Raw genomic sequence first — 16556 nt, forward strand, 5'->3', positions numbered from 1 at the left:
AGTCTCGATGCTCCTGACATAGTGGTGCCCCCAGCACACACGCAGTCATGCTGCCCCCTTGGTTAGGCCCTTCTTTGTATCCTCGCTTGTTCTGCCTTACGGATCAAGTTCAGCTTCCTCAGCCTGGCCTCGATCTTGAAGACCCTTCAGAATGCATCTTCTCCAGCCTGCGGTCCTTCCTGTCACACTGGTTAGCCGAGTGGGCTCCGAATCACAGAGAACCAAAGAGCCACCTCTCCCACTCATCGCTGTGTATTCCAGGAATCTTGGCTCAGGAATTACTTGGGATTCTACACCTTCTGCCATGAGAGGTCCGGCTAGGGAACACTGTGCCCCACACCCAGATGGGCCATGGTGCCAAGTTCAAGAGTGAAAGAGACGATTTGGAGATGATGACTCTGTGGTGTCAGATTATATTATAACTCTGGTGGCGTAGTCTGTAGGGAGTTGCTCTGTTAACCCAAAGGCTGTGCCTCTCTGGTGGTTCAAATCCACCAGCTCAGCTTCATAGGAAAAAGATGGGTCATTTCCTCCTGTGCAATTCTCCTGAAAACCCACTGGAGGGTCAACTATGAGCTGGGTCCAACTCGATGGAAATGTGTGGTGAACACATCATACTCAGGATAGTCTCTTGAGTCAAAGAAGCCTGGATGTGAATCCAGACTACTCTACACTCAAGCTGTGTAGACAGGTTGCTGAATCCCTCTGAATATAAATTTTCTCATCGGTAGGTTAGATGATGCATTGCCACCTTCCAAGATGATTCTGAGGCATTGGAATAATGCACACCAGCACTTACATCCGAGGTCAGACTCCATAGATGTAATTCCTGAGATGAGGACTTGTGTATAAGATTTGCAAAGGAAATGTTCCCTGGGAGACTGGTGAACAAACTGGGGAAACAAGACAGGGCAGGGTGAAAGGTAGAGGGACAATTCCAGGCCAAGTTTCAGGAGAATATCTCCAGTTTGACCCCGCAGGGTTTCTGTAGTGTGGACTGTCTCATCAAAAGCAAAGGGCAGGGGACAACTCACCAGCCATTGGTTGAGGACAGTAAAGAGGGATATGAAAGTTCTCAAGCTCTCTCTGAGTGACGATAGGCTTCATTTGCCCAAAGACAATCCTTCAAAGACAGAAATACCAACCGGAGACACAAGGAGACTCAGTGGAGCACCACCATTGTTGATTGACTCTGATTTGACACATCATAAAGATTGACTTTTGACTTTCACTGTGGCCAACATCAACATCAACATCAACAGCAGTTATGAGTATTCATTTCCCTGGTTTGGGTGGTCTACAACTCCCAGAGAGCTGCTCTTGAGCCCAGTGAGAGACAAGGAAATAAATCTGGTGGGAATGAGAAACATGAAGCCAGCCAGGCCCTAAACTGCTGCTATTTGTTCTTCTGTCACTGACTTGCGTTTGGATCATCCCAACCCCCATGCCCCATCCAGTCTCCCATCAGATCTGAAAGAACAGAACTGGGTTGTGCTGGAAGGGGGCCTGGTGGGTAAGGATGGGAGTTCTCCTTTGGAAAATGAGAGTAGGGGTGGGAGAAGAGACTGAGTCAGCAGCTAGCACCCTGGTGAGGGGGCTTCTGCCAGGGCTGGAGGAGGGCTCCGAGGAGCAAAGGCTGCTGGGAGGTGCCGGGGAGCCGTGTGCCATGATCCTTAGCTCAGCCCTGATGCCTCCTGCCTGGCATGGCCCAGCCCACCCTACATTTACCCCCTTCTTCTCTGCAGCTGGTGGGCTTTGTCTGGAGAAGGGCTTGGCGGGCTGTTATTGTTTGGCGCCAGGGGGTGTTTTAACAACAGCCAGGCTACTGAGAGTGAGCACATTATTCTCATACAAGAATCCAAAAGGATTGCCCAAGGATGCTATTTTTAAAATTATTATGTGTTGTTGAGTTGACTTAGATTCTTAGCAACCTTATGAACAACAGATGAGAACCGTGTCCTGTTGAACCCATTATTCCAGTCCCCATGTCAACGCATCTCCTTAAAGTCTTCCTCACTTTTGCCGTCCTTTCTGACAACATGCCCAAAGCACATGAGACAGTTTCACTATCCCTGCCTCTGAGGAACACCCAGGTTATGCTTTCCCCAACACATACTTATTTGTTCTTTTGTGGCAGCATTCTAAGAAGAAATCCCTGAAGCTCTAGAAGTCTGGGGTCCTGAAGGTGATAGTGAATGTTTTCAGAATTTGAGTCTCTGGACCCAGAGTTTGCTGTTTGTTTGCTTCATTTAGCTGGTACTGTTTGGAACTATTTCTTGACTGTCCCCAGCACATAACAGGTATAAAGTATACATTAGTGCAAAAGCAGAGTATCTGAAAGGGCATGCTTCACAGCAGCAGAGAAAATATAGCCTAATGATGGAGACGTGGTTGCAAGTGAGAGAAATTCTATCTCAAAGTCACTTCAGCAAAGACAAGGAGTTAACTGCATTTTATGATTGAAAGATACTGGTTTCGGGTGTGGCTGGATCTAGGGGCCAAAAAAAATATTGTCAGGACAAATATCTCCCTCTGTCTCTTGAATCTGCCCTTTAATATGACTTTAGCAAGTGGCTCAATTAACTCCATCATTGCACACTTCAGCCTTAAACCTAATGAAAAGAAAGATTCTCTTTCCTAATAGTTTCAGGCAGCCCTGTGGCTGACTTTCAGTGAACTGACTTGGGTCATATGCTAGTCTCTGGTAGACTATGTCTGTTAGTAAGGACCCCACTAGAACCATGTAGCTAGCATGACTTAGAGAGTCATGTGGATAAGTTTCTCATTTATTCTATCTTCCACATTACCTTTTTTCTTAGAAACCTCATCTTTTCCCACAATGTTATTTCTTCCTCCAGCTTTGGAATCAATCCAGAGACTCTGAGCTTTGTTTTGAGGCACTATCTGTATACCCATAATGTATTCCCAATATAAAAACAACAGCAACAACAACTCTGAAAGTACTGTACCTGAATTGAGCTGTCACTGTACGCCAGGCACAAGCTCAAAAGATTACTGTGTTATGGAGTTCTCATACACCATTGGTCCACTAAAAAAACAAGCCCCGATGGCTGACCTACCCTGGACTTCTTTTTACATGAAATTCGTTTCCTTATTGATAACAGATTCTTCAACTCCAATAGCTTTAAGCATCCCAACTTACATACACATCATTCTTGCCTGCGGGAAATATTTTCTAGGTTCGCCAGAGGAACAAACCCAGTGACGTGTATATAAATACATATCTCTAGACATTTGCTTCAAGCAAATCCCTTGTGCAACTGTGAGGAAATGGTCCATGTAATTGTGGGAGCTGGCAAGCCCCAATCTGTGTGGTGGATGACAGGCTGAAGACCTCTGCTGGTTCATGTGACTGCAGAGGCTGAAGATCCAAAATATTAAGCTTCTGTCCTAAGAGCTAAAGGTCAGGTGATGAGAAGAGTACAGGATGGAGAAAGAACAGTTTATATACTGGTGGCAGCCACACCCCCAAGGAAACTCCTCTCCCAACTGATTGGCTGCTCATATCAGACCAAAGATGGGAGATGATTGCATCTATTGCCAACCCCCTGAGAATCATAGCCTACAGGTAACAAACATTACCCATCACAAGGACACCTAAATGTTTACCTATCTGACATATACCCTGGGATAAGATAGCGTTACTATCCCCATTTTATAGCTGAGAAAACTGAGGCACAAGATGAATGACTGAAGTCAAGAGGGATGTGGAGTTTTGCTTGGCCGTATGTGAGTCATGCCCACACATGGAGCCAGGATGTAAGATCAATCCCAGATGACTCAAACAGAATGACAGAAGGGACGAGCTTTCAAAAAACCCAGTATATGCTTTAGTATGTGTAGTATATTGGGTGAAAACCCAATCTGGACCTATTGGAAGGTAAAGGATTTCACAGCTAAACTATTGGTAAAACAACAGGGCAGATGGCCTTCAGGGGTAGCTAGCACCATGTGCTCCCATTTCCTGAGTGCACACACTCTCCTGTGAGCTTCTCTCTCTCCTAGTCTGCTTCTGGGGTCCCAAGTTCAAATTCCTATAGAAGGGATCTGGTTGACCAATGTTAGGTCAGATGATCATATTGGACCAGGAGAGGAAGATCATGTTTAGGTCATGGCAGCTCCTGGAAGTGTCACAAAGTCAAAGTAGTGGGAGTAGCAGTGGTGAATGCTAGAAAAAAAGAACGAAGTAGATTGTTGTGGTTGTTACTGTTTGTTGCCACCAAGTCAGCCCCATGACTTGGAGCTGGGGCTCCAAGTCACCATGGAGCTCATGGTGACCTTACATATCCCAGAAGGGAAGGTTACCCTGTCTTGTACCATCTTCTCGGCCAAGTGCTCTGTTTGTGATTATTATCTCTGTCCTGCTCTCTGCCCCAGAAGATTGACTTTAGAATTGCATCCACTGGGGCTACAAGTCAGATAAACATTTTGAGTGTCTTCTGAGGGGCAAGAATGATGTGTATGTACACTGGGATGCTTATAGCAGCAGGCAGCAGATTGGGACACAAACCAGCTTAACAACAAAGAAAGGTAATGCATAGAAGAGAAGACCAGAGGAGGGTAGCCCTCAGGCTGTTGATTCCCTGGCCCAATGATACCGTCTTTCCATCACTCTGCAGCTCCAATGTTGACTTCACTGTAAGGTCAGTGGCCTTCTGATGGTTTCCAGAAACATGCAAATTAGAAAGACCTCTCATCTAGCTGAAGGATGCAAGTTTTTTCTTCTGTGCCACCCTGAACTCATAATTGTCACCTGCGGCGTGCTGTGTTCTTGTCGGCTTACATATGGGTTCCTGAGCCAGTCGGTGTTGAGGAAGAGGAGATTGCCGTGACTTCTGTAGGCTAATGAGGAGCTGACCCTAGAACGGTGGTCTAGTCTCCAGTGACTTGCTACCTCTATTGGGAGCATGGTGGAGTGGGCACGGGGAACATCCGCTGTGATGGGTCTCTCACTTCATGGCCTATCTGCCTTTGTCACGCAGGGGTCCTGTGGCTGTCGGTGGTCTCCGAGGTGCTCTATATTCTCCTGTTGGTTGTTGGCTTCAGCCTCATGTGTCTCGAGCTCTTCCACTCCAGCAACGTCATTGATGGGCTCAAACTCAACGCCTTCGCAGCTGTCTTCACGGTGCTCTCTGGTAAGTCTGTGGGCCTCATGCCGGCCGGCGCTTAGTGACATCAGCTGGTCTCGGGAAGAGGATCTGAGAGCTATGGAGAAGGTTGGGCCCTGGAACCAACTGTGGATTAAGTCCTGGTTGTGCCTCCTGGGTAGCTTTGTGAACTAGCATCTGTTTACTCACTAACTCACTCATTCGGTAACTATTTATGGTGCCTCTTATCACATGACAAGTACTGTGCTGAGCTCTGGGGTGGTGGTCCCAGCAAAAGTAAGAGGGTCCCAACACTTGTGAAGGTTAAGACTTGGAAGGGGTTGTAGATGGACTTGTGATGTATTGAGGAGATAAAAGCCAGTAGGCCTCGTGGTGGGGTTGGGACTTGAGGGAGAGGATGGTGCAGAACTGGACGGAGGATGGAGCCATCGTGGAGACCTGGAAGTGGAGGGCGAGGCCGCCTGGGGTAATGGCACATCATACATCTGCTTTGACCCCTTAACTTCTGAGGCATCAGAGTGGAGATGTCGCATCCACTTAGGAAGTTAGATGAACAAACACATCTGGAAGCACAGGGGCAGGGGATGGGGCAGGTTGATGGCATGGGGAGATGGCCAAGGAGCCGAGAATTTGGAGCTTTATGAAGAATCGTATGCTTCCTATAATATGCATATATGCATATGAAGGCCAACAGCACCCTATGTCTCAGAGAGGTGGGGACAGAGGGGCCCCATGCCCAGAACACACTTTCAGCAGATCCAGGTTATAAGGGGTTAAGCGCTGGCTGGGATGGGGGTTTGGCATGAGGAGAAGGAGCCTATAAATTGTCACTTCAGGATGTCTGACAGACAGAGTGGTGGCTTGGCTGTGTCAGACATATGCTTCTAAAAAAGCCAAGTGTAAATGGAATTTCTATAAATCTAATCTTATTCTTTATGTACTGGAAGAACTCTCTACTTAATGACACTGAAACCACAAGCCTTTTGGTAAAAGATCCAACTACCCCTAACTGAGGGATCAAGAGATCTGGGAGCTTAGTGGTAAGGAGTTGCCTGCTAACCCAAAGGCCAGTGGTTCAAATCCACCAGCAGCTGTGAGGGAGCAAGATGACACATTCCTCCTGTGTGATTTACAGACTTGGAAAAACCCTGCAGGGTTAGCTGTGAATCGGTTTGACAACGTTTAACAACAGTTGAAGAATGAGGTTGTCTGATAGCACTGTGGTTACAGCATTCTGCTGCTGACTGTTAGAGCAGCAGTTTGAACCCAGCAGCCACTCCGTGGGAGGAAGATGAGACAGTGAGCTGTGCCAAGGTCTGCAGCCTCGGAAGCCTGTGAGGTGCTCGACTTGGCTCTGTCCTGCAGAGCAGTTTCTCGTTGCGGTTTCTGCAGGGGTGAGCCTGGCTGGGACATTGAGGCATGTGTCCCCCGAACTATATGTGCTCAGACATGAGAGAGGAGTGCTGATGGCTCACGGAAAAGTCAGCGGTTCGAACTCACCCGTCACTGAGTGGGACAAAGATGAAGCAATTTGCATGTGTAAAGGGTTCACAGCCTGGGCCAACCTGTGAGGCAGTGCATGTCTGTGCTGCAGAGTAGTCGCTGAGTCAGAGTAGATTCAGTGGGTGCAGATGGATTTATGTCGCACAGCCGGGCCCCTCGATGAGGGTAGAGAGCTGAATTCAAGAAAGGACTGCACCTACCATAAATCCGAATACGGGTGACTGGCTGTGATTAAGATTGAGTGTCAAACCTGGCTGCCCGTGACTGTAGTTTAGCAGTTTCCTTGATGAGATCTAATGTCGTGCAATCATCCTCTGATGAGATCCATGATCATAATTTCTTTGATAAGGCCGTAAGTAATAGCACTTCCACCGTGAGATCTGCGGTGGGCAGCCGGGTGGAGGGAAGGAGGGCTCCTTGAGGGCGGGGCCTGCAGCAAATGTATCTCAACAACTGACCCAGCTCAATGGTGTTTTTGCTGTGTGGGTTCTGCATCTGTCCTGTCACCTCGGGTCCTTTAGCCTTGAACTGGGTGACGTTGGATCTCTCAGCCACCACAGCCGTGTGACTCACAGAACTGAGACTTGCCAACTTTGTAAGTGTGTGAACCGTTCTCTTCAGAGGAATCTTTCTCCCTCTCTCTCTCTCAGCTTCATGGGTTTTGCTTCTCTAGAGAATATAGCCCGTGACACTTGCCATTATGTGGGGACTCTCACTGTAATTAAAAAGGAAAGGAAAAGGTGACAATTCTCATGGTACAAGGTCATTCTGGGGCTTTGCTTACCCCTCCCAGCTATTTGGGACTGGGTAGAAGCTCATCAGAAGCCTGCTGTTTCTTCTTTTACTCATTTTTTCAGCTGATATTAGCTGGCGGTTTAGTGGGAACCAGGTACTGGCCTGGTTTGGGAAACATGAAGGACTGTAGACTTCAGCCCTTGACTCATCAAGTCTATAGTTTGTAGAGAAGCAGGCGTGTCAGGCAGCCACAACATGATGTGTTGATGCCTCTGCATTAGCTGTGGTGAGAGTTCCAAAAGAGAGGACCCCCATATGCCCAGGGAGGTGGGAGGGTGGGGAGGACAGGTGGTGGAGAAGGTGGGATTTTAGCTGAGACTTGGAGGATAAAGCTTTGCTTATTGGGCAACTTGAGGAGGTGATTTCAAGCAGAGAGGGTACCATGGGCAAAGGCCTACAGGTGTGAGAAAGGTGTGTTCTGGGAACTTGGAAGAAGAGTTCAGGATGATGATTGAAGAAGAATGGTGCTGAAGATAAGCCTGGAGATCCAGACGTAGGCTCTGGTGCTTTGCTGTTAGAGTTTACCGTGAAGTTAATAGGGAGCCACGGTGGATTTCAGAGTGAGGGATGCTGTGGTCAGGTTTGCACTTTTGGAATGACCTCTCTGGGTTCAGAATGGAGCATGGATAGAGAAGAAGCCTACTATTATAAAGAGCTAAAGAAAGGTTAATACACAAAGATTTCTGTGCATTCCAGCATGGTTGCCACGGAGGGAAAGGAGAAGAAAATGCATTAATAGATAAGAAACACTTATTAGTATGGGGAACAATATGGAATGAATTGACAGTCAGACACTGTGGATATGGTAATTAATGGTACGGAACCAAATGCCCGTGAAGAACTAATTGGAAAACAATATGCTTTGTAAACTTTCACTCAAATCACAATACAAAATGTTGGGAAAAAAATGAAAAGAATGGAATCAGGGAAGCCAGCCTGGAGGCTGCCTTAGTGGTTGCGGTGAGAAATGGGGAAACCCCAGCCCAACCCCAGTGCCCTGGGGACAGAGAGGTCCCACAGTAGTATCACTGATAAGGGGGCTCAGCATCAAGACTTGGGAGCAGAACAGGAGAGGCGGGTAGGAGGGGCCATTAATGAAAAACAGAATCTAGGTCAAGGGCTCCTAGTATAGAGTCCACATGATTAGAGGAATAGTTGAATGTGGGTACGGGGTGGCGGGGCGAAGGCATCTTTCATTCCCTAACTTCTAGCTGACATTTAGCGTTTCCTTCCAATTATGAATGGAGGCAATAAACCACACTCTTGTGCGCAACACCTGTGCGGGAGCCACCAATAGAATTGCGTCTTTCCAGACCCTCCTCCTGGAATCGTGCAATGCACCCTTTCAGACACCCAGTGTTTTGAGAGACGCCACTGAAGCCTGTTATTTAATGTGCCGGAGGAGGGCCAGAAATGCTTCTTAGAAGCAGCAATGGGGAGACTGTCTCACATGCTTTGGGCACGTTGTCGGGTGGGGAGGAGGACCAGTTCCTGGAGAAGGACGTCATGCTTGGTAAAGCAGAGGGGTCAGTGAAAACGTCGAGACCCCCTCCATGAGATGGACGGACGCACTGGCTGCAACAGTGGGTTCAAACACAAGCGGGAGAGCGAGGATCGCACCAGACCAGCTAACGTGTGTTTCGTTCTTCCATTTTCGGGGTCACTGTGAGAATTGACTCGGTGGTTCTTTACAGCAGTGACAAAAAGAGCAGCACATAGATTTCCGTGTCCCACTTTGTTCTGATATTCTGATAAACGCATGTATTTCAATCCCATTGGCTTCCTTTGTGATTGCCCATGTTTTCTTTTATGCAGCTGAAAATATACAGAGATCCATTGTTTCTAATGTCCCGAGGGTCCGTGGTATTAAAAAAAAGAAAAGAAAAGAAAAGAAAAAAAGGCGATGAGCCTCTGGTCTGAGTGGTACCCTGGCTGGAGTCTGGCATGGAAACAGATGGGCATTGGTGCCATTGAGATGGAGGAGGCAGAAGGGTAGAGGCAGGGTGATGGTCAGTGCCATGTCCAGAATGGGCTGGACATGATGTCCTGTGGGCTGTCTAAGCCCCTCTTGCTCACGGGTAGTTTTATCCTTTTTCTGTCCTCCACTGGCCATCCCTTTATCATCCCAGGAATTTCTCCCTTCCCTTCTACTTGCACTTTAATCTCAAAGGTTGATTGTCATCCCCAGGCAACCATCTATGTTTGTTTAACTGTGATGTGTGCAGGAAGGAAAGGATAGAGACTTCCCCCTACCTCAAAGGCCTCATTAAGGTTTAAACCTCCCAAAATGAGAAGACAAAAAAAAAATCCCCAGGTTTCCTCCTACAGCTAAAGAAAATAAGGCCGTCTTCATTATTCCAGGCAGATAAACAATTTGTGGCTCAGAGAGGTTAATTGACTTGCCCAAGGTCACACAGCTGGTAAATTGTGGAGCCAGGATTAAACCCAGCTCCAGCTGGCTTCAAAGCCCTGTGCTCCTTTCATAGCGTCACACTGCAGAGTGACCAGCAGAGACAGAGCTGCCTTTCAGGCCCCAGAAAACAGTGACTGAGAAGTATGAAGCCACATGATGCCATTGAACAAAGCAGCAAGTGGTAGTGAGAAAGCATTCTACATTCATGCCTGGGAGAAGGGAGGCATTAGAACGACTTTGTACCAGGAGGTGAACAGAAAGCTGCCGAGAAGGGAGCCAAGCATCTGACCTGCTTTGCCTGGAGAAAATAAGAAGCTGGACTCCGTGGTGTTGGAGACAGGCCCCAGCTGAGTCCATCTGTGGGGAGTGTTGGGTTCTGAGCTGCCCTGAACCGGCTCAAGTTCAGGATCCTCAGCCCCCAGACACTCCCTTCTTGGATGGAGGAGAGAGCAGGGTTTGGGGCAGCCTCCAGTTTAGCCAGATGGCTTGTCAGTCACTGCTGAATTGGCCCCAAATTCATGGCGACCTTACGAGCAATATAGACAAAGCGTTTGCCCAGTCCTGCGCCGTCTTCATGATAATGGAAACGTCACATTATTGTTGTAGTGACTGGGCTGCTCCATTGCACTGAGGGTTCCCCCGTTTTCTCTGCCCGTCTGCCATCCCCGTGTGATGTCCTTCTTCAGCGACTGGTGCCCCTGAGGGCATGTCTGCAGTGAGTAAACTGAAGGCTCACTGTCCTCACCTCTAAGAAGTGGTCTTAGCAACCACTGAGAAAACGGAGACAAGGGGACAATTTCTAAATAAAACCAAGGATGGATACTTATACTGCAAAACCTGAGTAGATTGTGATGGATTTTTTTTCTTTTTATTTTATCTTGGTTTGCATGCAAAATTTGAATACATTGCATTTTGTTTACCTACATTGTGTTTCATGCATTCCTCCATTCACATGGTGATTAATTTTATAAAACACAACGTATGGGAATGATCATATGAAACACAATGTGATGGTGTATAGAGTGGATTTTCTTTTTTCCTTCCAGGGGAACGTCTAGGGAACTCTGGTGGCCAGGTGGCTAAGGAGTTGCACTGCCAACCTGGAGGTGGGAAGTTTGAATCCACCACCTGCTCCCCAGGAGGAAGATGGCCTGTCTCCTCCCATGCAGTTTATAGCCTCTGAAAACCCTGTGGAGGATCAGCTGTGAGTTGGTTCCAACTCAGTGACAAGTTAGGTTTGAGTAGAGTTGAGTAGAGTTGGAGATGGTCTAGGCATCCCTGGATAGAGTTGATAGTTCAAGGCTCAACTCTCAGCTGACAGTTTGGAGATTCAGATCCACTTAGATGCACCTGCAAAGATAGGCCTGGTGGCTGCTTCTCAAAAATGACAACCTTGAAAATGATATGGAGCACATTCTGTTCTGCACGCGTGGATCACCATGCCATGGCTTGGAATTGACACCATGACCAGGGCTCGGCTTCGTTGTACTAGTGATGCTGTAACAGGAATACCACCAGTGGGTGACTTTAAAGAACAGGGATGCGTTTGCTCCCAATTGAGGAGCACAGAAGTCTGAATTCAGGGCTCAGGCAAAGGGGAAGGTGCTGCCTGTTGACTCTGGGGAAGGATCCTGGGTGTGTCAGCTTCTGTAGTCTCAGTGCTCCTTGGTTCCCGCACTACCTTCCCTTCTCTCTCCCCTTCCCAGTGTGAGCTTGCTCGTCTAAGCTGCTCTTTTTAGCTCAGAAGTAATGAGGGTTAGGATACACCCTGCACTCACATGGTCTCACTGGCAAAGAAAAAAAAAATCTTCATTCCTAGACAAGATTACATCTGCATTAATGGAGTTAGGATTCCAATACATCTTGGCGCAAAGATGCTTTTACAATTCAACCCATAAGGCAGTTTATATATGTCTTCTATAAATATATTTGAGTACTGGATGCTGCCTTGACCTCACTGGTTATTGTTGCTGTTGAGTCAGAACTGACCCGTAGCTGACCCTCCAGTGGGTTTTCAGAGGCAGTTTAATCGTATGGGAAGAGATTGCCCATCCTTCTCCTATGGAGCTGCTGGTAGATTCGAAACACGTGCCTTTGGGATTATAGCACAGCTTCTTACCAGTAGGCTACCAGAGCTCTCTACTGGAGATGTTAGGAAATAAATGCTACATGCACCTTGCAGTCCCCAAAATTGTACAACATACTGGCAGCACCAAGGGTCTCGATGTTTGGTGTCCCTGCGCGGTGGGCTCAGTGCTTCGAGGTCAGGTTTGTGTGGTTACTCTTCCTTATCATCCTGAAAACATCCAGGAGCAGCTGGTGGTGTCACGGAGTACCTTCTTACAGTGAGACCAGGGCTGAGGGCTCTCGACTGCCTGGAACAGGGAGGGCCAGAGCCTGGCAAGCCTGTGTGCTTCCCTAGTTCCGAGTCCCTGGCAGAAGGGTGGTTGTATGAACAGGATTGGCCCTAAGGTTAGAGGGTGGACTGTGATTGGCCCCCTCCCTGGTTGGCCACTTCTCTAGCAGGAGCAGGACCTCTGGTGGCTGTGACTTTTAGGAACCCATGAAATGCAGTCATTTTAAGTTCTTTTAAAACCAGAAGGATGAATATCATAATAATGCATATATAAGAATGAATCTAGCCTATTCCTCTCTATACCATTGCAGTCATAAAATGTAATTTTAAGTAATTTCTTATGGATGAACAGGCCCACAAAGGCAGACATACGAAAGGCCCGTGAACATTATAACGGGCCCTATGCAGGTTCTCAGGGCTAAATGACACTCATTCCAGGCGAGGGGTGGCTCCAGATGCGTCGTCATCCTTCCTGATCCACTAGTGACATCAACTGAGAGGTGCTGGAGATATCTTACAGGTCAGAGACAGTGACCAGGGCCTTAGATCCCAGGAGGGCTACGCGAGCTGGTGGAGAGGATCACGTTCCTTCCCTTTTCCTCCCCGAATGAGGCCAATCTGCTTAGGAGAAGAGGGACCTATTTGGAAAATTTCTAGTGTTGGCTTTTAGCGAGGACAGCACCTGCGTGGAGAGAAGCAGATCCATTTCTGGCAGTAATCAGTCCTCGCGGAGAAGTCAGCAAGAGTGTATTTGTGAAGCAGCGAGAAAAGGAAATTTTTGCGATCCAACAGAAAATTACTAAAGGGAAAAAAGGCAGCTCCCTGGAATCTGGGTTTCAGGAACTATTCCAAGAGAAATTACAAGTTGGAGAAAAGGAGGTGACTTTTCAATGGCCCCTTTTCTGGGAGCGAATTCCCAGGCTTTCCTTCCAAGGTGCCTTTGGGTGAACTTGAACCTCCAAGGCTCCAGTAAGCAGCTGAGCATGTGTGATGTTCACACCACCCCCAAACCCCCCAGAACCAAGTTGTTAGTAAGTCAGAGACCTGCGTTTTGGGGTCTAGTGTTGTCCCAGGAGCCAGGAAGCTCTGGTTGTAGAAAAGCTTGGTTACCAAGCCTTTTGCCATATGACTTGTGCCTCTGCCACCACCAGCAAGCACTAGTGTGTAGCCATTGAGTTCACCTTTTTTGTCAGCTGCCAGGAAGCTTGGCTCAAAGTTCTTTGTTCAGCCACAGCAGCTTCTGCCAAGCAAGGTTTCCTGTGGCCTTGAAGTCCTTCCCATCTTACCTCCTCACTTAAGTCCTTGCTTTTCCTTGCATCTTCCTTTTCCTGCAGTGATTTGTGGTTGTGATCTTAGACTGGATTCTCTGGAGGACTGAACTCAGCAGAACATACAGATATAAATATTTATGTATTGTTGTTATTGAGTGCCAACAAGTTTCTTGTAACCCACAGTGACCCAGTGACGACAGAACGAGAGGCTGTTCTTGTCTCAGGCCATCCTTCCAATTACTGCTGTACCTGAGCCTGTGGTGCCAGCCCGTCCTGTTGAAGGCTTTCCTCTTGTCTTGCTGGCCTTCTGCCTTACCAAGCGTGATGCCTTGTCCCGTGTCTTACTCCTGATAACATGTCCACAGTATGTAAGACAGAGTCTCACTGTCTTTGCCTCTAGATACAGGATACTGGCTTTACCTCTCCAAGACAGATTTGTTTGGTTTTTTGTCAGCCCTTGTATATTCAGTATTCTTTGCTAATATTACATTCAAAGGCATCAATTCTTTATTGGTCTCCATGATTCATTGTCCAATGTTGACATGCATCTGAGGTGATTGAAAAGGCCATGGTTTTGGTCAGGCACACCTTACTCCTCAGAGTGATAGTGTGGCTCTTTAACACTCAGAACTGCTCCTCTACTGGATTTTGAGGCTGTATATTGGATGGGAAGAGATTGCCTGTCTTTCTCCCATGGAGCTACTGGTGGATTCAGACTGTTAGAGAAGTAACACAACTCCCAATGGACTCCACCCCCAGAGCTCCCTCCAGTGGAGACAGAGCCCTCCTTACTCAGGAATACAGAGCACCTTTAAGACTAGTGAGACCTGAGAACCAATTTTGAAAACGCGCCCTTACAATTTTATTTTTTTTTAACAGCTCACAGGACCAAATGTCATAGCCTTGTTTTTCTAGAGAAGAATAACCAATGGGGGGGGGGGGGGACAAAGGAGATAGATTTATCCCAAGGAAATTGATCACACATTTGCAGACTCTGGCAAATCCCAGCTTCATGGGTCAGACCCCAGGGAAGCTTCTCCTGACTCATCACTGTGGGGACTGACGAATCTGAAGGAGTAGAGTAGACTGCTGATGGTACATACCATTGACAGGCAGCATAGCAGGCCACTTGTTTAAGTCCAGAGAGCCGGAGGTAATGAACCAGATGTAGGATCCAGATTGAGCAAAAGCTAAACAGCTTAGCCTCTGTGTGTGTGTGTGTGTATAGATATATAATGCATGCACATATAATATGTATATATATATATATGGTGTGCATGTGTACATATGTATATGTGTAAATATATATATACAATATATAATGTATATGGTGGCCTAGTGGCAAGAAGCTGTGCTGCAGTCCCAGAGACATGTGGTTCAAATCCACCAGCTGCTCTGTGGGAGAAGGATGGACAGTTTCCTCCCATGCCGTTAACTGCCTCTGAAAATCCACCAGAGGGTCAGGTGTGGGTTGGTTGTGACTCAACCACACACACACACACACACACACACATTGTTGTGTACCATCGAGATGTAACCAACCCATAGCCGACCCTCCAGTTAGTTTCCAAGGCTGTCAGCTATAAATTTCACTAGAGGAGATTGCCCATCTCTCTCCTGTAGGGCAGCTAGTGGATTCAGATTACCAGAGAGTGTGGCTGCTTTGGGATTAGTAGTCAGACTACAGACCACACTACCATAGTTCCAATCTCTCCCTCTCTCTCTCTCTCTCTCATCTCTCTCTCTATCTCTATCTCTCCAATCTCACCAATGCAGGCCACTATCACGGGAGATTTTCCCTACATCATATTAGGACCGCCTGTCACCCAATCGCCAGGTAAAGGTATGCCATTCCACTCTAATCTGTTTACTTCAGATCAGGGATGATAGCAGCAGAGCATGTCACAGGAAAGAACTCCATCATTTCATAACTGCCACATTACCAAATTCCATAAATGTCAAACAGAGATTTATGGCCAAATTGACATTCAGTCTTAACCATGACAGATCCACACAGAGGAATGCCTTTCACTGGTGGATAAAACACAAGTAAACACCTCTCTTGTATTCTCTGCTTTCAGTCACTTTCCATTTGACATCATTAATGATATCCTACTCCCATTCTCTCTTCTGAATTCAGCTTAAATTCCTGGAAGTTTCCTGTTGATGTACTGCGTCAGCCGGCTTTGGATTCTCTTCAGTAAGATTTTACTTGCATGTAATATTAATAATGCCTTCTATAATTTTCTGCATTCTGCTGGCCCACCTTTCTTTGGAATGGACACAAATGATCCCAGAATGTTGGCCAAATGGCTGTCTTCCAAATACCTTGGCATAGACAGATGAATGCATCTAGGCCTGCATCCATTTGTTGAAACATCTCAGTTGGTATTTCGCTAGTTCCTGAAGCCTGGCTTTCTTGCCTTCCTTCAGTGAGGCATAAATACAATTGATTCCTGATGCTGTGCTTCTTCCTGAAGTGTGTGGGCAGTGACCAGACTTTTCTTGCCACAACAAAACTCTGTGTATTCTTTCCATCTATCCACTTTTACTGCTTCCTGCAACATTCTGTATGTTGCCCATAAAATCCTTTCCACATTGAAATGTGAGGCTTGACTTTTCCCCTTCACTTTTTCCAGCTTGGAAAAAAAAAGCCAAATATTCCCTTTCCATTGGGTTTTCTAACTCCAGGTCTTTGCACATTTCATTTAATACTTTGTCTTCTCAAGGTGCTCTTTGAAATCTGTTTGGCCCTTTTATCATTTTTTTCCATTTACTTTCACTTCTTTATGTTCTGGAGTAAGTTTCAGAGTCTTTCTGACATCTGTTTTTTGCTTTTTCTTTCTCTTCCACCTTTTTAACCGTATTTTGTTTTCTTCACCTATGGTGTCCTTACTTAATACTACCCCACGACTCATCTGTTCTTCAGTCCTTAGTATTTAATGCTTCAACTCTATTCTTGAGATGATCTCAGCACTCGAGCGAGATATATTCAAGGCTGTGTTTTGACCCTTGTGGGCTTGTTTTAATTTTCAATTGCGAGTGTATGCATGCTGTCGTGTTGTTGTTATGTGCCGTCAAGTCAGAAC

The 16556-nt window shown here is 46.8% G+C and overlaps 1 protein-coding gene across 1 annotated transcript in view; it reads left to right on the forward strand.

Annotated features, from left to right (window-relative positions):
- The window catches only part of GSG1L (GSG1-like), a 261256-nt gene that overhangs the window by 164521 nt on the left and 80179 nt on the right, over positions 1 to 16556 (forward strand). Inside the window, exon 3 of the mRNA XM_006896574.1 lies at positions 5004 to 5156. Coding sequence (XP_006896636.1) covers positions 5004 to 5156 — 153 coding nt within the window. The remainder of the gene's footprint in view (positions 1 to 5003; positions 5157 to 16556) is intronic.

Source organism: Elephantulus edwardii, unplaced genomic scaffold, assembly GCF_000299155.1.
Source record: "Elephantulus edwardii isolate Elephantulus edwardi_28Jun2011 unplaced genomic scaffold, EleEdw1.0 scaffold00186, whole genome shotgun sequence".
Classification (NCBI taxonomy): Eukaryota; Metazoa; Chordata; class Mammalia; order Macroscelidea; family Macroscelididae; genus Elephantulus; species Elephantulus edwardii.